Here is a 23,906-nt window from a genome sequence, read left to right on the forward strand (position 1 = left end):
TGCAATGCAATTAAACAAAATCTGATGTGGAGAAAACAGACAGAGCATCAATAAACCTAAATGCCAAATTACATTGAAACAAAAGCCATGAATCTTCACTTTGGATTTTTCTCAGAAGCTTTTAAGTAGAAGAAAAGAAGGGGAGAATGAGCAAGAGAAAGAGAGAACGTTAAGAAATACAGAGAACAAAGTCCGCCTTAAATTCTACAGAGAGATGAGAATATGATATCCTCCTAAATTGGCACTGTTTCAAATTGTATTTCTGCAAGACTAATGAAATGAGAAGTGCTGTTTCAAGCTTCACGCATGTCAGACAATATAAAACTAACATACCCTTGAGTTAATCAGAATGGTTTATAAAGCGTTATTCTCCAATCCAAGGCCTTAGCAAGATAGAAAGTGCTTTGCCTTTTGTAGAACTTTTTTTCTGGTTAAAGTGTAAACTTAATTGTAGGAGTAAGCAGCTCTGGTGAATATGTATTGCATATATTTATTGCTTTTTAATCTACATATGATGCTTTGTATTTAGTTAAATGACACAATTTTAAAATAAAAAATGCAGTGTGCTCTCATTCTCAATGTGAAAAAAACTGAATTATGGCTATCATAAAGGTTATAGTTTACTTTCATATTATGGTGATACAAATCATTTCCTGTTTGAGTACAGTCTGTTTTTGATAGATTTATGAAGGGTATTGAAACCATATATATTCATGGTAGATTGGTATCTCAGTCATTAGTTATGTTTTGTTTTAATGTATCTGATCCAAATTCAATCCGTAGGCTAATATGAATAAATGCTTCCTAATACCTGTTATTCAGAGAGAGAGCACATGTGAAAAAGCATTTTCAACTTCCAATTCAGTTCAATAAAAAGATCTCTGTCAAATCACTTCTTGACTCAAGTGTTCAAGGTCCGAAGCATAGTAATTGAATTGCAGGGCCAGTTGAGCTGATTTCAGCCTTGCCAGTCAGTGTCCCCAAAGAAGAAAGCACTTACCAGGCATTTTCCGGTGATGTCATCACAGGACTCCGCGTGACCAAAACACTGACATGGTTCACAGATGCCACCAAAAATTGTGCTGTTAACTCGTCTGTGCCTAGGCCAACAAGACTAAAAGAAAGAGAAGGCTTCAAGTTAGTCTCAGGGATTTTTTAAAAAAGGTTTGTTTTTTGTCTTTTTTGGATAAAGAAAATATATTCAGGTAGCAAACTCAGCAAATGTGCTTGTCAAAACTTTGTCAGTATTGAAACATCGCTACAGAGCTATTTCTCCTGACATGGCTTCGTACTGACCTTAGCGTTATTGGCAGGAATGAGATTAGAGGAAGCATTAGCTTGGTGTTTCTTCTGAAATGGTAAAATAAAGCAGAGATATAAAGAATTGAAATGAGAAAGTCTCAAAGTAAAAAGCACAGACAGGGATATAGAGGGAAAAGTACTGAAAAAAAGCAGCCAACATAATAGGATTCTTAAGAGAACTTGAGCACCTAATGTTATCCCAAGAAATGTCGATTCTCTGGAATGTGCTACCTTTCCCACATACAAACTGTCCCTAACACTCTCACTTCAGAAAATCTTTGCAATGATTTGGAAGAAAGGTAGCACCGCATCCTTACATTTGATCACATACACCACAGATTTCTACACACATAAAATTCCTATCTTTCATTTTGAATTTCCTTCATCCTATCAGACCTTCTCAAATTTACACAAAACAGTTTATGATTTATTTACCATATAGTCCCTTGATGTTTTGTTTTATGGTATTATTCTTCTAGAACTCTTAATTATTCATCATGCCTTTTGTGAAGTATGAAACACTTTATCACGTAAAACTAGAATTCTAATTTAAAAAGGAGATTTGGGTCTTAGAGTACCTGTGTCAGTGACAGCTCTAAGAGAACCATCGCCCTTAATTAAGTTGCCATTCTGTGGGGATTACTACAAACTGGATGGCACGCAAAGTAAGGGGAAATGGGGGGCAAACATAGCTGCCTTTTAGGAGCTTATGATCTCCCTCGAGTTATAATTGTGTTTTGTGGGTATTTACTGTATTTCTGGATGGGTCACTACAACACACTATATCATGAAAAGGCTTTTTTTTTTTCCCCAGTTGAAAATGAAAACGAGAGAAATCACGGAAGTAATAAAGTATATAGAATTGTGTTGTGTATTGTTAGAAAGGTTCCTTCTGCCTCAGGATATAAGGATTCTTAAATTTGAACATCAACAACAAACACATAAAAAAGGATGTGTGAATACTTCATGTCTGAAAGGAAAGCAAAAGCAACATTCTTCTTAATTTGGGCAGTACAAAAAAGAAGGTGTAATTTTCCCTCCCTTAATAATTTCTCCCCATTAAAATTTTTGCCACCCTAAATTTATTATAGAAGAGATTTTCTTCTGTAATATACATTTCTAAAAACTAGTGATGCTACATATCCAGAAGGGGATAGAAATTAAGCGTGTTGGTAATAGGCAGAGACTGATTTTTTTTTCTTCAGTACAAATGTTAATGGAATTCTGATTAATAAACTTTATTTTTACATTCTGCAAATGTACTACTTATACCACATCCTCCTTCTCCTTACCTCTCTCAGCCACTGATTTCATCTCATTAGTCAGAGAGACAACTGAAGCCTTTGGAAGCCATCTTTCCACTATCTATCCAGAATCACAATCGTGTATTTCCATTTGCTATATTCCCCTTTGGAACAATGCGGGTGGGGCATGCAGTGTTCCTCATCCTCTCAAAGGAATATGACTCCACTTGTATTTGCTATTCCATTATCTACTGTCTTCCCAATATTATCCCTTTGTACTGCAGCAGTAATAGCTTTGTTTTCTATTGGATTATTACTATCAGTTCAAAAATATGATCTAGTATCTCCATCAAAAATTAACTAATGGAAATAAAAAAATGACAAAGTTATTTCCTTAATATCCCATAACTTTCTAGTTACCTGCCTGCTTTTCTTTTTAGTAAAACTGCTCTGAAAAAATCTTTCTTCCTCACTTCCCCATCATTCTTTGTTCCATTCTGATCTGCCACCATCACTCAATTAAAACTGCTGTTGTCCATGTCACCAAAGTTCAGGTAGCCAAATCCAATGGACAATTAATTTTATCTGACCTTTCATCAACATTGGCTTAGTTGCTTACTTTTTCCCTGAATGCCCTCTACTTGTAATTTCGGTGCTACATCATAGCCCCCAAGTTTCTGCCTCTGCTGTCTCCTCTTCAACTCTACTTCTCATTGTCAGGAGCTCCTGGGAACTTAGTTCCTTTTGTCTTTTTTATTACACTCTCTGCTAGGTAATTTTATGCAGTCCTATATTTGATGATTCCTTCCAAACACATATATCTAGACCAGACAGATATTCGGAGTTCAAGACCTGCATATTCTAACTGTAAATTGATATCTACACTTCACAAGTTTTCAAACCTAATAGTTCTAAAACGGACCGTGGATTCCACCCTCCTCTTCCCCTCCCCAGCTATTCCTCTCCCATGCTTTATTTCTTTATTAACGCTTTATTTCTTTCAACTCTCCTCTAGCATGTAGTCTAACAGTAAGTCCTACTGGTTCTACTGTGAAAATATATGTAGAATAAACATATGTCTTTCTATCAGGTTGGTGCAAAAGCAATTGCGAATTTAAAAAGTTAAAAATAATTGCAAAAACCGCAATAACTTTCGCACCAACTTAACGTCCCCTGCCATTAGCCTAACACAAATCACTATTACCACTATGTTCAGCCAAAATAGCATATTAACCCTTCTTCTTACCATTTTTGTCCTCTACAATATGTCCTTCACACTATAGTTATATTATTTTTTTAAAAAAAAAATATAACTCAGATCATGGCACCACCAGCTCAAAACCTTTAAATGACTTCCTTGCACTTAAAATAAATCCCAAATTCTTATCACATTTGCCAAGCTCTTACTGGCCTGGCTCCTCCAATAGAATCTTTTGCTACTCTCCCCATGTTTACTAAGCTCCAGCCATATTTGCCTCCTTTCAGGTCCAAAGTCTATCCGGCTTCCTCATCAGTTCCTTTGACTTTGGTGACCCTGATCTCAGTTTAGATGTGACCGCCTCCGAGAGCCTTTCCTGACAACCTTTTATCAAGTAGTCCCTCCCAGCTACTCCTCCTACACCCATTCTCAGTACCTCTATTGGGGCATCCTGTTTATTTTCTTCATGGCATTTATCACATTTGTTTACATTTGGCTTCTGGCTTACTATTTAGACTTTCAATAAATGTAATGTCCTTGAGAGCAGGGATCCTATCTGTACTGTTCATTACATTATCATCCATGTATGTCTAAGGCCTTAATTGTCTCAAAATAGATGGCCATCAATATCTGTTAGCTAAATGAAAGCATGGCCACTTCTAAGAGGTGGTTAATAGTTCCATTATATAGAACAGGAAACTGAGATTTGAATTAAAATGCTTTGTTTTCAGTACCTCACTTTTACTTCCTCACCTATCCCACCTTTCAAGTGAAATAAATTATGGTGATACTAGAAAACAGAAAATATTTGAAAGATGAACTGTAGAGGAATTTATACGTCAAGTAGATATGATAAAAATGATTCTGAATAAACACTGTGGCCCCAGATGAAATAAAAGGAGCTGTTTGATCTGTTTTGGGAAATCTAGAATTAAAATATTAATGGTCTTTGGAGTTCCCTGAGCTCTTAAAGGATCTGTTCATATTATTGATAACAAAGCTAGAGTGCCTGGCCTTATGAACTCAGTAAAAAAGCAAATGAAATCAAAAAAAGATAGGAATGATAATAGCAAGTCTGGGGAGAGGAAGTTTTGATAAAGAAAAGAAGGAATTATTAGAGAGTAGAAGAAATGAGGAGGTCAGAGAGAAGCTAGAGTTCCAGAATTGTCTCCTGATTCAACTAAATTATTTTATTTACCAAACAGTAACTTTATTTATCAAACAATTATTGTGCAAGAGGCACAGGAAGCTTTTTATTATCCCTCTTCTGCTTCTTTGTTCTGACTTTTCTACACGCGAATGCTTCTCTCTTCCTACCTAATTGTTACCATTATTTAGCATCTGATTTGAGAGTTTTCATTCCAGTGTACTTTCTGTGATATCTCTCTCCACTGGAATTTCTCACCACTTTGAAGGATTATTGCACTTATGTTCTGTACCACTTATAGTGCTGTGGTCCAGTTTTTCGTAGGTATTTATTCTTTCTCCCTAAACAGATTGTTAGGTATTTAAAGACAGGGATTATGATATAATCTTCTTGATAATCCCCTCAGCATCTAGGGTATTAATGTACTAAAGATTCCCAATCTTTCTGAAGAAAGGAGAGAAGAAACAAAAAGTATAGCCAATTAAACAATTCTAATATTCATAAAATTTTATATTTAATGGGCATTTGGAACTTGCATAAAAGATGATGAAGGGTATGAGAATTACTAATGTGGGAATAAGTATTAAAGCAAGAATAAAATCAAGGTATTTATTATTCCAATTGAAATAGGAATTTAAAGATTTAAAGAGAGCTTTCTGGTTTGAAATAAAAACTGCTAGTCTCTTAATAAAAGAATATGTTTCATTAAATATGGTATGCATTTTATATGTAAGTTCAAATTTGAGTTGATAGAGCTAATTCATCTCCACAACTATTTTTCTCTTTCCTAAGAGAATTTTGGAAAAGTAAATACTTCAATGAACTACATTTAGTTGTATTTCTAGATAGGTAAATCTGAGCACAGTTAAAGGCAATACATTTTGTCACAAATCTGACTCTAAACCCTGTGTATCCTCTTGAAGCATGCCTTATTTTCAAGTATAAGAAAACTGACAAAGCAATGCCTGCCGTATCTCTATGAATGACATAATGGGGTAGTGTGCTGAAGTGGAACATCTTAGTACACTCAAATGATTCCTTAAAGGCACCATGTTTAAAGAATTTAAGCTCCTATTTATCTGCAAGTCATGCCTTCTAGCTGGAAAATAGTCTCAAGTAAAATCAATTTCCAAACTACCTAAAGAAAATACCTAGAAGTAAATAAAAATCATTACCTTAAAATGACACACTGTGGTATTAAATAAGAAACATTAATATCATTGGGAATCTAGAATATTGAAACAATAATAAATATCTCAAACTGTAAGTGCTATACAAATCAAAACCTATTGGGATTTTCCAGATCAAGGTATTTCTTCCACATACTCTGTTCTTGACATTTTAAAGATTGTGTCCTTCAAATGACTGCAATGTGGGCTGTATTCTTAGGAATAAAGTAAAAAGTGGGTGGTACACAGGATTAAAAAATAGAGAAAAAGTAAAAACAAAAATAGTGATACCTTTCTTGTAAGTACCGAAGGGGAACTAAAGGGGATATATTTTGAAATATTATGCCACTATCATCCTTCCTATTATTTCAACTGATTAAATAGGGAACAGACACTTACAAAAACATCACATTTTCAGATACTGTAAGGCAAAATATCTAAAAAAGAAACATAATTTCAAGAAGACATTATGTGAGTCACACTCTATTTGAAAGCCATGACTTTCGGGCAGGCATTCAGTTTCCTTCTTTAAATAATACACTATGATTTGTGCAATTGTTGACGGGAAAAAAACAAAAAAAGAAACGACTCTTTAGAACAGTTTATTGAAAGCAATGACGAAGGAATCAGGAATGCAGTGAGGATACATTCTAGCAAACTTACTTCACAAGAAGAGCCGGTATACCCTGGTGGACACTGACAAACTTCTACAGCTGCTGCAAAGGTCCCGTCAGTAGGATAGGGGACAGCAGATTCAAGGCCAACAGAGCCCAACCTGGGGCAGTAGGGAAAAAGAAATGGTAAATAAGCAAATACACTCTTAGGTATTATGTAGCTTAAGGGTTAGTGTAGTAATAATAACATAAATATAAGCAAATTATCTGTGTTAAGAAAGAAGGCTAATGAATATCTACAACTTGAAGTTCTGGTCATTCATTATATCAGGTAAAGTCTGCCCAGTAAAAAGTGCTCACAACCACTACCACCATCAAATACTGAAAAGATATGAGAACATTCTTGCTGATGCCTTGTTTTTTGGTTGTTTTGATTTCTTGCCTTTCTTTATTTCTGTCTTTCCTTCTGAGATAGAAAATTTAAAATCACATAGTTGAAAGGATTCTAAGAACATAAAACATTCATGTAAGTGATAAAGTTTAACATTTAAACTAGAAAAGCAGAAGGATATAATAGGAATAAAGTGGAAAAAGAGTATGGCACAGAGGATTAAAAATGGAGAAATAGTAAAAATGAATATTCAGTCTGAGACATTAAATTGAAAACACAGAAAAAGAAAAACAGAGAGAGAGAGAAGGAGGGAGGGAGGGAGGAAGGGAGGGAAGAAGGAAGGAAGGAAGGGAGGAAGGAAGGAAGGAAGGAAGGAAGGAAGGAAGGAAGGAAGGAAGGAAGGAAGAAGGAAAGAAGGAAGGAAGGAAGAAAGGGGACAAAATGAGAGTTATTTTGGTTTTTCTCAGAAACAGAGCTCCACACTGTTAGGTAAAAGTGAAACACTCAATTTTAGCTGAAATCTCACATTTAACTTTCAAATTTTCAGTTGAATTAATTATAACTATTTTCTTAATTTTTCTGGGCCTAAATTAAATTTATTGGTCTCTGTATCTACGGTTTTCATTTTATTAGTACTTCTGTATAGTCTGGTGATTTTAGTAGAGTGATTTGGTATCACTCATTATTTTTAGGAAAAGCTGCTTTGGCTAAATTGAAAAATGCTATTATATAAGTGATATACAGCATATGTATGTTATAGTTGTGTGTGCATTTATTTCCTTCAAAAATTTTGCAAGCAATATACATTCACAATTTACATAAATGTTATTGGTGTCTTATTAACTTTTTCCCATTTTTTTTAACAGAAGAAATGTTTATAACTTCATTGTTAAGAACACAAACGTGGGAGACAGATAGACCAGGATTCATATCCTATGTCTGCTATTTTACTAGTCCGATAGCCAAGGAGAAATTACTTAATCTCTCTAGGCCTCAATATTGTCATCTATGTAATGGAGATAATATAAAAGTTCATACATCATGAGTTTTATTAAATGATTAAATAATAAATAATAAAGTTCTTGAGATAAGACAGAACACATGCTTGTGATTATTAAATAGTAGGCATTTTATTGACATTCTCATTGACTGTTCAAATGGGATAAAAATGACTACATGATTAGTACAAGAAATACTATTTGTGTCCCCAAATTAGTTTTTTGTCATTTTAATGAATTAAAATACATTTCAATCTTAAGAGCACAAAATTAAATGACTGCTATTGATGCATAATGATAATTAGTGTTTTTTAAAATGATTGGTAGACTGCCATAACACATAATATGCCATCCTTTAACCACAAGAAAGATGTAACTGACTCTTGCTAGGGTATATATTTGTACTTGATTTCTCAAGAGTGGTGGTAGAGTTTTTACTGATTGGGGAAGAGTTTGCCAGTTTTGGAAATGTAATCAAGCCAGAGGGCAATGCTAATAGGCTCATTAAGTGTCTCTTCAAAAGACACATTTTAACAAAGCTGTAAACTTTTCAGTAACAAGTTTCTAAAATCTTCATTGTTTTTACCTTCACTTTACTGATCCCAGGCTTTTGATAGTACCTTGGATTACGTATGAATTCATACATGACCAAGATGTAGAAAAGGAAAATCAACTTGGAATCTCAGAAAATAGGCCTTTAGATGGGATTGGCAGGTGTTAAACTCTAGCTCGCCCCTCTAAATACAAATGGATTATCTTTAGCTACAGATGAACTCATCCAACACTGTTTCTTAGATGCTTTCTTCTCTGGGGGTACAAGCTTAGACAACCTGGCAGAAGGCCCTAAACTGGTAAGCATTAAAAATCACTGTTTTACAATGTTCTGGTTTATACAGAGATTTTTAGAAAAATCACTAAAATGGTCATTGCTTTTTTCATCAAATAAACTTGCACATGAAGTGTCACAGCTTCTAATTGAGGTGAAAATGACATTATATTAAAGTTACCACTTTAAAGTGTCATTTAGTACATTCACAATGTTGTGCAATCACCATCTCTATCTAGTTCCAAACATTTTCTTTAGCCCCAAAGCAAACCCGTTACCTATTAAACAGTCACTCCCTATTCCACTCTCATTTCAACACCTGATGAGCACAAATCTGCTTTCTAGCTCCACGGATTTACCTATTCTGGATACTTCACACAAATAGAATCATACATTACCTTTTATGTTTGGCTTCTCTCTGTTAGTATAATGTTTTCAAGGTTCATTCACGTTGTAGCATGTATCAACATTTCATTTCTTTTTATAGCTGAGTAATACTCTATGAATATGTCACATTTTGATTATTTATTCATCTGTTGATGGATGTTTGTTTCCATTGTTGGCTATCGAAAATAGTATTTCTATAAACATTTGTGTAGAAGTATTTTTTGAGTACTTGTGTTTCATTCTTTGGGGTATATACATAGGAGTGAAATTTTTGTTTCTGGCAATTTTTCTCACCACAGCATAAGGTTTGGAAGAGTTACTAAACTAAGGATAGTTCTTGCTTATGTTGACATGAGCTGACAAGCTACTCTTTGAGAACAGAGACCCTGCTATGTCATCTGTATACCTAGTCTGATCATCTCAACACATGCTCAATATACTTCTGTCTATGGATGGATAGATATAAGACTAAATGCATACATATTTATATACCTAAATGAATAAAGAGTGAATAGATGAATATTACAAAAAACTAGTTACATGCTACATGACAAATGATATACTAAAGATTAGTATCTATATTTCAGATGAATAAAATCAGATAAGTACAAGACAAACTACTCGTTGGATCTAAAAAGAAAATAAATTGACAGATGTTAGAGTTAGGACTGAAGGCCAAAGGCCAGAAGTCATCTGAAGGTATTGTGACACTTAACTGCCTGCAATTAGTAGACTGCCATATGACGAACTTATATTTCTGATCACTATAATTTCAGAAGTATATGATTTTGTGATTACTATACTAGTTGATTATCATAGGAAAGGCTATCACAATTCACTCAACAACAGACTAATCAATTGTATACAGATATAGTCCCAGGATTTTCAATATAAAATTGATAAGCAAAATGTAAAGAAAGTATTGGAAAGTTACAAAATAGAAAATGAATAATTGAGTACTACTTTAAGGAACAATTTAAAATACAACAAAACAAAAATATTTCCAATGAACTGCCAAATTTCATTTGTCTTTTGAACAACAGATGTTCCTTTCCTTCATCTATGTAACCATTTGGAGCTATGAGAAATTTTAACATACAAACAACTTTTCCGGTAATATTCTACATTAGTATTCACTGAGCAGTGCCAATGTTCATTAGGTTCTGCTATTTGTTAAATGGGATTTTAATGTGTTTAACAGTTTTAAGTGTTACTCGTGAAGAAGACTCTACTTTTTTGTGTTTTTTTTTTTTCCCTTCAATGTGGTCATTTTCTTTTCTTGATACTAGGCTGCATTCATTTAGATACATAATGCTGTCAATAATAAAGTAGTAAAGTTTGGAGATGCATGAACTATCAAAGATTTATCAACTAAGTCAAATGTTTAGCCAGCTATTTCTTCTTCTTCTTATGACTTGGATATACAGATAAGATGATGGATGAAGAGAAAACATATAATTATGTAAGCTAGAATCAAAACGTTGCAATATCATAATCATTGTTTTGGTACCGCCTTCAAAACTGTTTCAATTTTTTTGTCTTATTATATTTTCCGTCAGAGTTAGATATGTTATGTTTCACTAAAAAAAATGAATAAAATGTAAAAATTCTTTGAAACAAGACTTTTATCTTGAAATTTTTCTAAATAATTATTTTTTTCCATCCACCTTTTTTATACATATATTGAAAACATCCATTTAATTCTACTTAAAAGAATATTACTTTGGGTTAGCCACCATAAAGATTTTATTGCTCTTATGGTTCTTTGATCTATTTCATTTTGGTTAAAATATAAGATGATGTCTCAGAACTTTTTAAAATCTTTGTCTTGTGGAAGCCCCATAAAGTACTCAATTTGGGGATCCAGATAATTTTTACTTTATTCATAAAAATTCAACAAAATGATTCGACGGCCCAGTCAATATCTGAGTGGGCCACCTAGCAAAGAACTAGACATTTTCTCCAAACATTTTTAATCCCACATCAAATAAAAGAGATAACTGACAGAATCTGTTATTGTTACAGCCATTCATAAAAAATATATTAAATGCTAATATGAGAATTCATATCTTCTTAACTCAGCCACACCACTGTGCCCTGTTCACACTTCTATTGCCCTATTATACCATGGTAAATGTACACTTGCTCTTCATGCTGCAGTATGTTGTCTTTAAATTCAATGATAATTTATCCATATTCGTATCCTTGTTGCTTAGGCTAGAACTATTACATCATAATAATTATTACGTATAGAATGTCTACGATCTCTGTGCATTATAATGGAGGGCATGACAGACATCTCATTTAAGTATCAATGAACCCGATGTCATAATCATGTTTTTGTTCACGTTTACGAATGATAGATCTGGGGCTCAGAGAAGTAAAGTGCCTTGTCCACATAATACAGTTAGCAAATGATACAGCACAAATTCAAACCGAAGTGTGACTCCAAAACTAACGATCATCTTTTACTCTGCATTGCCTCTCCACATATGCTAGGTAGCATATCAGGTGTTTTAAATACATGATTTTTCTTACTTAGCCTTCAATCTTGAAGTTAAATATTGTTTCTGCCATTTTACAGAAGAGGGAACTGAGACTTAGAAAGGTACACAGGGAAGGTGCTCAGTAAATGTTGTCAGACTGAATTAATCCAATATTTAAAGAGTAGATTTGAGAGGCAGTCAAGGATTATGGGGAGGAAACACTTGTGGGTATAAATACTGGCTGAACCTCTTACTAACAGCCTGATACCTAGGAAGTTGCATAAACCTTTTTTATGTCCTAGAGTCCTTACCAGTATAATGTCTTCAAATTATACAGGTAATCACCAGTATCATTAATTTCAAAAGGAAAAAGTATACTATCAATACAATTTCTAGAATCATCAGGAAGACTCCATTTTTAGTAAGGATTTTTTTCTGAATTATGTATTATATAAATTCTGTGTAATATTTTTGATACCAAAAAAAAAAAAACCACTCAAATTTACTCTAGAAGTCATGTGAAAAGAAATTCAAAAGATTCTGTAATTATTTTCAAGCAATAAAGACACATGGGAGCATCATGATAAAGTCATGACAGACTCAGTTATGCTGTGGTAACAAACAACTCCAAATTCTCAGTGGCTTAACAGGAAACAAAAGTTTACTCATGTAAAATCCTCTACAGGTCTGGATGACTGTTCAGGGTAGCTGACCTTCATGTGCTATTAATATTTCAGACTGTTTTTATCTTTTGGTAGCTGAAAAAGCATCAGACAGTCTTTTTCTGTCAATTCAATGCTTTTCAGGTGTGTGTGTGTGTGTGTGTGTGTGTGTGTGTGTGTGTTGTGTGTGTGTGTGTGTTTGTGGGTGGGGTGATAAATCACTTCCGCTCACATTTCATTGGCCAAACCAAGTCATATGATCACATCGACGCTCAAAGATTAGGGAAATGAAATATTCCAAAAGGAGGAGATTGGAAATTTGATGAACTATACTAATGTCTACTATAAAGTTTAATAGAAATATATTTTCTTGGAAAGTTCTATATCAAATCAGTGTTTAAGAAAAGCTGAATGGACTCCTTGATGAGTTAAATATTAAGGCTGCTACTAAATATAAGGTTTGGAGAATTTAAAAGAGAAGGATGTACAATTAGTTTATTTCTTTTACATTCTTGAAAGAAAGATGACAATTTTTTTATTTTTATCTTTACTTTATCAACGAAGACAATGTGAAGGAAATCAATTGATTTTCTGGTATGGGCCTCTTAGCATTCTGAAAACAAATGACAGTAAAACTGTCACGATTTTAGAAATATCAGTATGTGCTTTATTCTAGAATTCTCTGAGTCTTAATGGTACTTGGAGAGAATATTATTCTTTGGAATGATGTAGGTCAAGTAGAAATGCTTCAGATTTGTGTGCTGATTTGTCACTAGCAAGGTGCTTTCGCAGCCCTCTAATTCCATTCGCAAAGTGACCTTTTTGAAGTTGGCAAGCAATTGTCCTCCTCCTTATATCACAGATGAGGTGATAAAAATCCAAAGGGGTCAAAGCTATATGTGTGGCTACAAATATTAAAAAGCTAAGTTGAGAACAAAACGTCAAAATCCTGACCTGCAGCCCAGTTCTCCTTTCACTATTCAATTCCATCTATAGTCGTCTACCCTTACCCACAGTTTCACTTTCCATGGTTTTGGTTACCCATGGTCAAGCACACACAGTCTGAACATATTAAATGGAAAATTCCAGAAATAAACAATACATAAATTTTAAATTGCACACTGTTCTGAGTGGTGTGGTGAAATCTCAAAATCCTTTTGCTTTGTACTTTCTGGGAAGTGAATCATCCCTTTGTCCAGTGTGTCCACGCTGTACGCACTACCCACCCTTTAGTGACTTAGTAGCCACCTTCAGATCGACCACTGAGGTACGGCAGTGCTTGTGTTCAGGTCACCCTTATTTCACTTAATAAAGGTCCCAAGCACAAGAGTGGTGATGTTGGCCTCCAGCTGTGCCAAAGAAAAGCCATAACGTGCTTCCTTTAAGTGAAAAGGTGAAAGTTCTCGATAGCAATGTGTTATACCAGAAAGTACTGAGCCCTACAAAGACTTCAGGAAAGCATCTCAGGAAAGAAATGACATCAAGTCATTTACTGTTAAGTAAGGGATGGTTACATAAATGGATGGAATAGATTTGGATTGAGAGATGTAAAAATTACTGGAGAGACAGGGAGACCACACTCACATAACATTTAATACAATATATTATTACAATTGTTCTATTTTATTATTAGTAATTCTTGTTAATCTCTTACTGTGTCTAATTTATAAATTAAACTTTATTATAGGTATGTATATATGGGAAAAACATAGTATAACTATAGATAGCACTAAACATAGTTTGGCACTATCTGTGGTTTCAGGCATCTACTGAGGGTCTTGGAACATATCCACTGTAGAAAGGGGGGGCTACTATAAATACATAACTTGAGGAACCTAAGTCCATTTGCTGATAGGACTACCATGGCAGTAAATCCTTCTTCAATAATTCTAAACATGAATTTTTGTTGAGCTAGCTTCAATGTACTTGTGCTTGCACACAAATTGTATACCAAGTCAGGAACCTACTGTGCAAGACAAGTTGAAGTCAATTCAAGTAATGTTTTACAAATATGACTCAATCCACTAGTAGATCAGAGATAAATAAAATATAATAACAAGCTTACTAACTCAGTATTCATGCTGACTTTCAGCTCACCTGAAGTGGGTAGGAGTTTCACATCTGACACTGGCTTTTACTTCTTGAACCAGAAAGCAGCCACCTACTTGGATTAGCTCCTGTGTCAGTTCACATACCCATGCTCTGCAAACATGTTGCTCTGAGTATGGGCAAACTTCAAAAGGCTTCCAAAGAAACTGATGATTTTAAGAAGAATAGACACTGAAATTATGTGACATAAATCAAGGGTAAATGCCTTTGGATTAACTAGTCTGCGAAGGAACGCTGACAAAAATATATAAGCCCCCTAGCTACGTTTTGTCAATTTGGTTGTCATTCATTTTGAAAACCAGAGGACTCATCTCTTGATACTGTTTAAACATCATGACATTCTCTATTTTCTAAATGGGGAAAAACATAATTAATTCCTAAATGTTGCTTCTCCTCTTGATGGCATTTTAGCCCAGCTTCTAGCAGAATTGCTTATGAAAAAGAGGTACATTGTTTGGCAGTGGTTCTGTTTATGAATCTGCAGTTCCCTCCTTTGGGAGATGGTAATGATGATTACACTTAGTTGAAATACTACAAGTGAAAAACAAATGAGGTAGCACAAGCAAATGATGGGGCTGGGGAAGCATCAGCAAGAAGGAAAAAAAACAAACCTGTTGTAGACAAATCAATACTGGACACACTGCTTTGATTATGGGTATGCCAAGTTGTCAGTTTATGGTCAAATGTAATCATCTAACTTAATCTAATTTAAAAGGTAGTTTCCATGATAGCTTGTGTTATTTATTATTAGAATAGAAAAAGAGAAAGGAAAATGACTCATTCAGACACAGGCGAAGTTTATGTTTTGGCAGACAAATGTCATTTTTTTTTTATACATATATGGAAAACATAGCAGCCTACATATATATGCGTATGTTTGGTTCAAATCAGGGAGTTCTCTAAAGAAAAAAAAAAGTGGGGAATAAAAAGGAACTGACCTTTGGAAGTGTTCTAGGTAATGAGCACTTTACATAATTATCACACATCATTTTCACAATACCCTACAAGGTAGGCTCTATTATCTCTATTTTACACTTGAAGAAATCATGTTTCCACAAGGACCAATTGCTTGACAAAGGTCACACATATAATAAGCAATAGAGCTTATTTAAAGCCTAGGCAGGTTGGCCCCAAAGCTCATCCTCTTTCTTTTGTACCATTCAGCCATTATCGTCTTACAGTGTTTTATAAAAAGACTTGTGACTATTTAAATGAAGGTGCTTATATTTCTTCTTACAAACTATCTACCATTAAGTCAGTTCATTAATTAAAGGAAGAAAATATTTTACAGACCACTAATTGAATATGGAGTTATATCTCTTTAGTTTCCCTCTATCTGAGTCATCATGAAGGAGACTTTATTTTCTTGTACAGCATTTCTCAGTTTAGGGATCCCTTTTATCATGTGTTCTGGCAGAATTATCAAGGAATCATCAATACTAATAAAGGGCCAAGATAAATTCCATCTAGGTATTTAAAATTTTAAAGCTTGAATAGCAACACTTTTCAGAAAACCAGTGCTCCTTTATTATCTACTACGTGAAGACCACCACCCACCACCCCAATCTTCAAAGTCACTCTTCTAACACAGGCAAGTTTGTTGACCCCCAGGTTAATGTGTGAACACGGGGAGATGCAGTTCTTGAGATTACCTGAAGATGGCATCCATCCCAAGGCCGTACGTGATCTGTATGAGGACTCTCTTTAAATCCACAAGCACTGTCATAAATTCTTTTCTACTGACTGGGAAATTTGTGCCATGTATGGTAAACGATTCCTCTTTAAGTGATAATACATTAATGTGTTCTTCAGATGGTTGCAGATACACCTCGTCTTGGGCTGTGCTGATTCTCAAGCCATTTCCCTAAGGGAAAGAGAAAGTATAAAAGGATGAAAACATGAAAAGAGGGTATAAAAGGAGAAAAAGTGTCCATATTTGAACTCTCCACTTTGTGGATTATCCTAAGTAGGTTTTTAATTTCAGGTTGGCTTTTATTGTCATTTAGCGTGTTTCTGGTACATATGAAAGGCAGAGAAGGCAATTTAAATAATAGCCTTAAGTAGGTGCATTACAAAGTATAAGCTTCTTTGTTATGTATGTCCTTGCTTTCCCCATTAACTAACATAATAGGCATCTAGAAATTCAAACATGTATGTGATTACAAACACCTTGATTTTACACAGCGCACAAAACTTTTACATTTCAAATATGTTATTTTATAGTGCACATGGATTATATAGGGAAATAAGGAAGAAAACATAGAATAGTTTAAGTTATTGTTTTAAAGGACTTTTCTATATTAAGGACAAAAAACAAGATAAGCCCATACAGTCTAATATTTACAATGGCATCATAACAGGAAGAATATTGACTGACCTATGACATTTAGGGTATCCTTCTTAACTTAGTTCATTCATATTAATGATATATAACTTCTCTCCATTTTACATTTAGAGAACACCTTTTATAGCAAAGGAATTCCCAGATATACTTCTAGTTTCATAGACACACACACATATATACATATATACATACATATGTAATTATACCGGGGGTGCCAAAAAACGTATACACGTGACTTGTATTCATCTTTTGTTATTTGTATATTTTATTGCAATTTTAATACAGTTTTTTTTCCTTTCTTAAAATGTGTATACATTTGTTTGGCACCCTCTGTATATATCATCCGGACCACTTCATCTAATACTGGAAATATTCATTTTGGGGGAAGAATTTTGTCATTGATTCACAGGCAAGAAAGGTTCAAGACGAGGAACTACAAAGCCCAGTGTTATGAACTTCAACCCACTTATAATCATCAATGTATATGCAAGTGTGTGTCTTTGACTACGTGTGAGTGTTGGTTGGAGGGGTATGAGAAAGGATGGGAGAGGACCTCTTAGATACTTTAGGCTTCCAGCATTTGAGAATTGCCTATGGCCCTCCAAATCCTGAAAGTGGTTTCTCTTATATTTTTCTTACCTAAATTAGGAATTTTGAAGTCAAGATTTAAACATACCTAAATAAACAAGTTTCCTTTTTCATTAACTTCCTTCTCATGTAAACAAAGAAGTGGCCAATACATTCTACTGGGAAGCAGGGGGAGACGGAAAAAATACAACTACGTAAATTAGCATCTGCTTAAACACTTTTATCATAGTTATTTCCTTGGGAACATGGCCATTGTGTTTTTAATTTAAAATCTAAGGCTCGTCTTAAGGCCTCCTTTATCACTGGAACTCAATGAATATACTCAGTCTTCTGGATATGTCTCAGAGGGAAACATAAGATTGGCACAGAAAAAAATCCCCAAGATACGATATTTTTCTATAGTACTATGTAAATTAATGTCAACCCAACCAGGTAAGGCATAACCACAAATAACATAGGAGTGTCAATGAGTTGAACATAAATGACCCTTTCTGTACTCTACCTCTAAAATAATCATAAGCTGGAGTACACGTTCTGTATCTTCTTCTTCTGCTTCTTCGAGGTCATATGATACGGTAAATGTCAATTGTCCTCCAGCTGCTGTGAGCTACAAGAGAGGAGATGTGTAATCATTACAGGAGATGGACTATTAAATTATAGTTTCCTTATTATTTTAAAATTGTTGTATTGTTCTAGAGGGTAGGATTTGGAAGAAGCAGAAATCACAAGTTGCAGAGTGAGAATGATAGACATTCTTTTAGGAGTAACCTTTACACGAACCTTAGCCATCAACGGCAAGCCTGACACAAATATAAATTCAGGTATTTTCTCCAGTATTTCAGGCTTGCTGAAATAGGTTAAATTCCATGAAACCAAACACAGCTCTTTCTGTCATTTTCCTAGTCTATAGCTTGAGCTTTACAATTTCCAAACAGAGAAGGATTTTTGTCAAAATTGGGAGATTTCTAGCCATCCCTGAGGGTCACTCACTCTCTGTGGGTGCAAATGCTTTCAACAAAGACATCACTCCGTGTGACAGGCACTTTACATAGACTATAAGCTAAGCTGGGAATTGGTTAAAGAAAAATAAAAGAGTGGCATCAAATTTTATATTATTTATAATATAAATATATAATATGTAATTTATAATTTATTATTTATAATAAACTTCAATCAAAACTCCCAAAGGAAATTCATTTTCCCCTGTGAAATCAAATATGCTTAATTTAAATGAATGCTATTATCCCTTTTTATCAAACAAACTTCTTTCCTTCCAACATTCATGCTAAACCCCATACAATGTATGTGTGAGGTTTACATCTTCTGACATTGACAGTAACCTTGTAAAAAGGAAAAAGAGGAAAAAAATAGGAAAGCAAGATCATTTATAAAACAGAAATCAACATTGGAGCTTGAGTGACAGATTCAATACAAACGCTGCACTCCTTTTTTAAAAAATTCCACTCCAGCATTGTAAAGAAAGATATTCATAAAACAAAGCTGATGATTTGTATTCTGCTGTTTCCTCCATGCTGACAAGCAGACACTCAGCATTGCAGCCCTTGACTCTCTGTGGCCTCTCAGGGCAGACCCTGATCACCAAGCCATTCCTGGTGATGCACTGGATGGAGGAGGGGGGACCCAATTCCTTTCAAAGTTCTTCCATAGGGAATCACACATAGCTCAGTATGGCTGATTAAACAGGGTTTTTAAATTGCAGCTCTGCAATGTCTTCTAAGAGCTCATTACATGGAGCTGTATAAGGAACAAAAACTCAGAAAAAAACTTTTATTCCCCTGCTCCACTGAGAAATAGCCTTACTCTAATGTCCTTTCAGATAGAAAATAATAAATATCTGCTTGGACTATAGCACTTGGCATTACTGTGAGTAATGAAGGGTGAATCTGTGTGAAAAGTTTTTGGTTCTATGAAGATAAGCATCCAAAATATCACATAGTGTGCTTGTTCAGAATCAGCCAGGCATTTTCTCAATGAGAGGAGTGTAGAAAGGCAGTATAAAAAGGATACTTCATATATTTCAAAGAGGACTGAACTATTTAGAATTTTATAAATTAATAAATATATTTAGCAGGAGGTAGGATTCAGTTTGAGAAGGACATTGTGATATAGATATAAAATGTTGCGAAACTTTTGGGCTTCCAAGTATCTTTTGATTATTTAAAATTTGGACCACATGTTTTTATTTTTCTGAAATATGTTCCCCCCCAGAAAGAAAAAAAAGATCAACTTAATTCTCAAAATTAATTTAAGAAATTGCCACATATATCCAATATAAGAAACTTAGAATTAAAGGTAATTAAAGGTAATTCTTATTTTGCCAATAAAAGAGCCAAAATGTGTACAATTTCAGTATCCAAGCTTCTAAGACTTTAGTTGAAATAGAAGAATGTTTGACTTGTTACAATATTTGATTTGTTAATGTTATTTCCATATCTACTTATCAAATTATAAAATCATATAGTATATAAAATAATATGGGAAAGGCATGAGGGTAGGAATGTGGAAAAAAAGGAACAAATAACTACAGAAAAAGAGAGATGCCCTATGTAGACCAATAATAATATAAAACAGGAACTAAGGACTAGGACTAATTCAACCTATTGTCCCGAGGACTTATAATAGCAACAAAAACTAAAAATTGCTCTTTTAATTACATTCTGTAAAGCATTTTCCCCCCAACTCTTTCATGCATCTTTAATACCCATGTTTTGGCATTATTAGAATCAGTTTATGAATTAGCTAACAATTTTCATAAGTGAATTAATTTAACTTCCAAGTGTTATGTGAAAAACGTACAGTTTTTGAAAGATGTGTGATACCGTTACCAAAGGTTTTTCTCTCAAACCCTAGTACCCACTTCCATTATATTAGAATCATTGTCTTTTTTATTCACCCTAGAGGTATATATTTATATCAGTTCTATATAACTACTTAGTCAAGTACTTATTTAAGTAATCAAAAATATATATATATATTGCTTAAGATAGCATCCTGCAATTTAGAGGTTGTACCCCTAGGAACATGTACTTATTCTCTGTTAAATTCCTTTGCCTCTATTTTTTCCTTCAACTCCATAACCTCTTCATAACCAGTAAAACCACACATTTCTTGGTGGTGTTTCCAGCTAATATGTTTTCCTCAAAGAATACATGCCATTGTATGAGAGTCTTTGTAATTAAGACAATTATAAGACAATGCCTCTTTTCTGAGGGATATTATTTGGGGAGAAGGGAACTTTGAAAATATTGAGAGTATAAATGTCCTTTCGTACAATTTTGGATAAAAAATTCTCTGCCTTTTCTTCATCTAGCTACTGCTCTATTATCCAAATCCTACCTTGCTTCCCCACTGTCCTATAAACCCATTAGTATCTTAATCTTCACTCTCTCCAGCAAATCAAATGTGCACAGGGATAACAATCGTCAATTAACTTTATTGTCTCCTCTAGCTATTATCTATGTTTATGTATTCGTTTCACTGTCAATCTCTCAGGCATGGGTATTACACTCATTGCCATTATTCCTACTCATTCACCCTTTCTTATGTTATCTACTGCACCTGTCTTTCACACTTAGTAATCCATTAAAATGTCTCCTGAAAGATCATTCATCAACTCTATATAGCTACCACAAATAGAGTTTTTATTCAATTTTATTTTTAATCTTTATGTGAGATGTAATAGTTCTTAAAATTCTTGACTCCTTTGTCTTGTGTTCCACTGAACTGTCCTGATACTCTTCCCCTGACTTGGTCACACTTCTGTCACAGTTATATAAACATTTTTCTTTCTCATTCTTTATTCATTGTACAAATATCTCTAAGACTCGTACTCTTTTTTAGTGATCCTTTCTTACTGACTTTCCATCCCTCTCTCATGAATTGAACTATGTTTATACTGGTTCCTTAATCTTCCCTCCTTTGCTGTGTCCACGTATTTGTTTGCTTATGCTTCCATAACAAGTAGCAGAGACTGGGTGGCTTAAACAATAGAAATCTGAGATCAAAGTATCAACAGGGTTGATTTCTTCTGAGGCCTCTCACCTTGGCTTGGAGAAAACTATCTGTGCCCTGTATTCTCACCTGTTCTTCCTAATCTTCTGTATCTGTGTTGTAATTTCCTCTTCTTATAAGGATACCAGTCATATTAGATTAGGGCTCACACTAATCACCTCATTTTAACTTAATTACTCCTTTAAGGATTGTTTCTACAAATACAGTCACATTCTGAGGTTTTGGGGGTTAGGACTTCAATATACGAATTTTGGGATGAATACAATTCAGCCTATAACAGTCCTGTACTGAGAGATTGTTCAATAATGTCTCAAACACTACATAACTAAAGTTAATCTCATCTGGATCTTCCTAGGAAATAAACTTGACTATTTTCCCATTTTCCATGATTGGGTCAACTCTATTGCTTTATTTCCTCATTTTCAATTGGAAACTGTAGGTACAACATAATATTATTTTTACTGTATTATTTATACCATATTAGTGCTTTGCTACTATTCTCTTGAGATGCTTCTTGTCTAACTTTCTATTTCCATTGCCATATCACACTTACTAGGTCCCCATCAAGCATCTGAATTCAGTTCTCTGACTTCAGTCTTCTTTTAGGGAAAGTCGACTAGTACTTCTGTTGTGGCTCCTCCCTAATGAAGAACCTCCAGTAGTTTTGAATCTATAATATCACTCAGCTTTTTGTGCAGGTTAAATAGTCTTCAGGACCTATCTAGGGTTTGTTTACAAACTCTCTCCAGAGTTACCCCAGGACACTACAATAAGCTGAAAAAGACAATGTGGAGTACTGCAAATGTTTATAGGAAATACGGCAGGGTTATATATCCGTTAGATGCCAAACGAACACCCAGCTCAAGCTAGTTCACAATTTTAACATTAGATAATGCTATATTCCTTTTTAAGGATGTTCTCAGAAAATGAATTATATTTTGGTTTACTTTCACATTCAGACATGTTACACCTTTGTTAAGCAAAGTTTTCAGTAGATGCTGTGATTAAAAACCAAGTATAACACAAAAATCAGTGTGAAACAGGAAAGGAAGGCAGAAGTGCCTGATCCAATTCTAGGTTTGAAAAACTGTGTATTACCCAGCAGAGGCAGAGGTCCCATTAGTAAGTAATTGTAGTTACTTATGAAAATGAATAATATTATTATATTGTCTTAGTTTATGTGCATTATCTTTTTATGTAATTACTAAGTTGTTAAAACATAAATATTTATTAAGTTGTTTGGTCCTAACTACTCTGGCATATTTCAGTAGGTCTAGGAGGCACTGTGAAAAAAAATTGGAGACACAAAGACTACTATGAACTGAGACAGTCTGGAAACTTCGGATCTAGTCTCTCTCTCTCTCTTTTTTTTTTAAAAAAAATTTAAATTAAAGTTTATTAAGGTGACAATGGTTAGTAAAGTTACATAGGTTTCAAGTATGCAATTCTGTAATACATCATCGATTTATCATATTGTGTGCTCACCACTCAGAGCCTAAGCAATTTAGTCTCTTTTTATATCTATCCATTCTGCTATTTAGTTTTGCTTAAACTAATTTTCCTGCTGAAATTCTCATTCTCACAGCTCTCTGACCATTCCAATGCTGCTTTTCTTTCTTTGCCTGGCTAATGCGCCACTGGTTTGAAAACTGAGGAAGAAAAGATTTTTCTGTGATATTCTCAAAGCCTATGAAGGGGCCAGTGATAACCACAACAAATAAGAGAGCTACAAGATTCTAGAACAGTTAGAGCTCTGTATAAACCAACTTATAGACCATTAACATTGAGGAATTCTTAACGATATATCATTGTTAAGAACTCCTCATGGCATTGATAATTTATACCAGGTATAACTTTAATTTCCCACAATTTTGGACTTTGTAGATTCAATTTATTAATATTATCTTTGAGACTTCAAATTAGTCCATTTTGGGGACATCATCGATTACTGTGATTTTATAGAGCACTGCATGTACAGCCAACAGAACATTTCATTTTCTCCTGCTATTTAGAAACTAACCTGTCATCATTCTAATTGGCTAGCAAAATATGGTCTTCCCCAAGTATAAGTAAATGCAATTCCAGCCCACTTTGAGGAAATTCTCATATTTACTGGATAGATTAGACTATATTTTTCAGAGATGGAAGTTGTAGTCCTTTTCAATACAAAGAGAAAGTAAAGTTAATGAGAATAGTTCATTCTAGAAGGGTCCCCAAGCACCTAGCCTTTTACCTTCTTCCATATCTATTAATCTAAATCATTTTCAGGGAGATTTAGATATCAAATTGAGAAGACCCTGTAAGGAAAAGAGCAGCATTCATTCATTCCCAGAGATGGTTCAGTGCTAAGCCCTTCCTTTACTCTCCGGATCTGCAAATTTACCCCATTAAGAAAAGAACAATACAAGT

The 23,906-nt window shown here is 34.2% G+C and overlaps 1 protein-coding gene across 2 annotated transcripts in view; it reads right to left on the reverse strand.

The window, feature by feature from the left end:
• LAMA2 (laminin subunit alpha 2) overlaps positions 1-23,906 on the reverse strand; it is a 531,205-nt gene that overhangs the window by 209,977 nt on the left and 297,322 nt on the right. The window contains exons 13-17 of one of the 2 annotated variants that reach the window (XM_081040013.1): positions 17,968-18,072; positions 16,186-16,397; positions 6,724-6,835; positions 1,297-1,350; positions 1,001-1,114 (exon numbers count right to left, since the gene is read on the reverse strand). In XM_081040013.1, the coding sequence (XP_080896139.1) occupies positions 1,001-1,114; positions 1,297-1,350; positions 6,724-6,835; positions 16,186-16,397; positions 17,968-18,072 (597 nt within the window). The remainder of the gene's footprint in view (positions 1-1,000; positions 1,115-1,296; positions 1,351-6,723; positions 6,836-16,185; positions 16,398-17,967; positions 18,073-23,906) is intronic. The other variant, XM_081040014.1, reaches the window with a different exon arrangement.

Source organism: Rhinolophus hipposideros (genome assembly GCF_964194185.1).
Source record: "Rhinolophus hipposideros genome assembly, chromosome: 3".
Lineage (NCBI taxonomy): Eukaryota > Metazoa > Chordata > Mammalia > Chiroptera > Rhinolophidae > Rhinolophus > Rhinolophus hipposideros.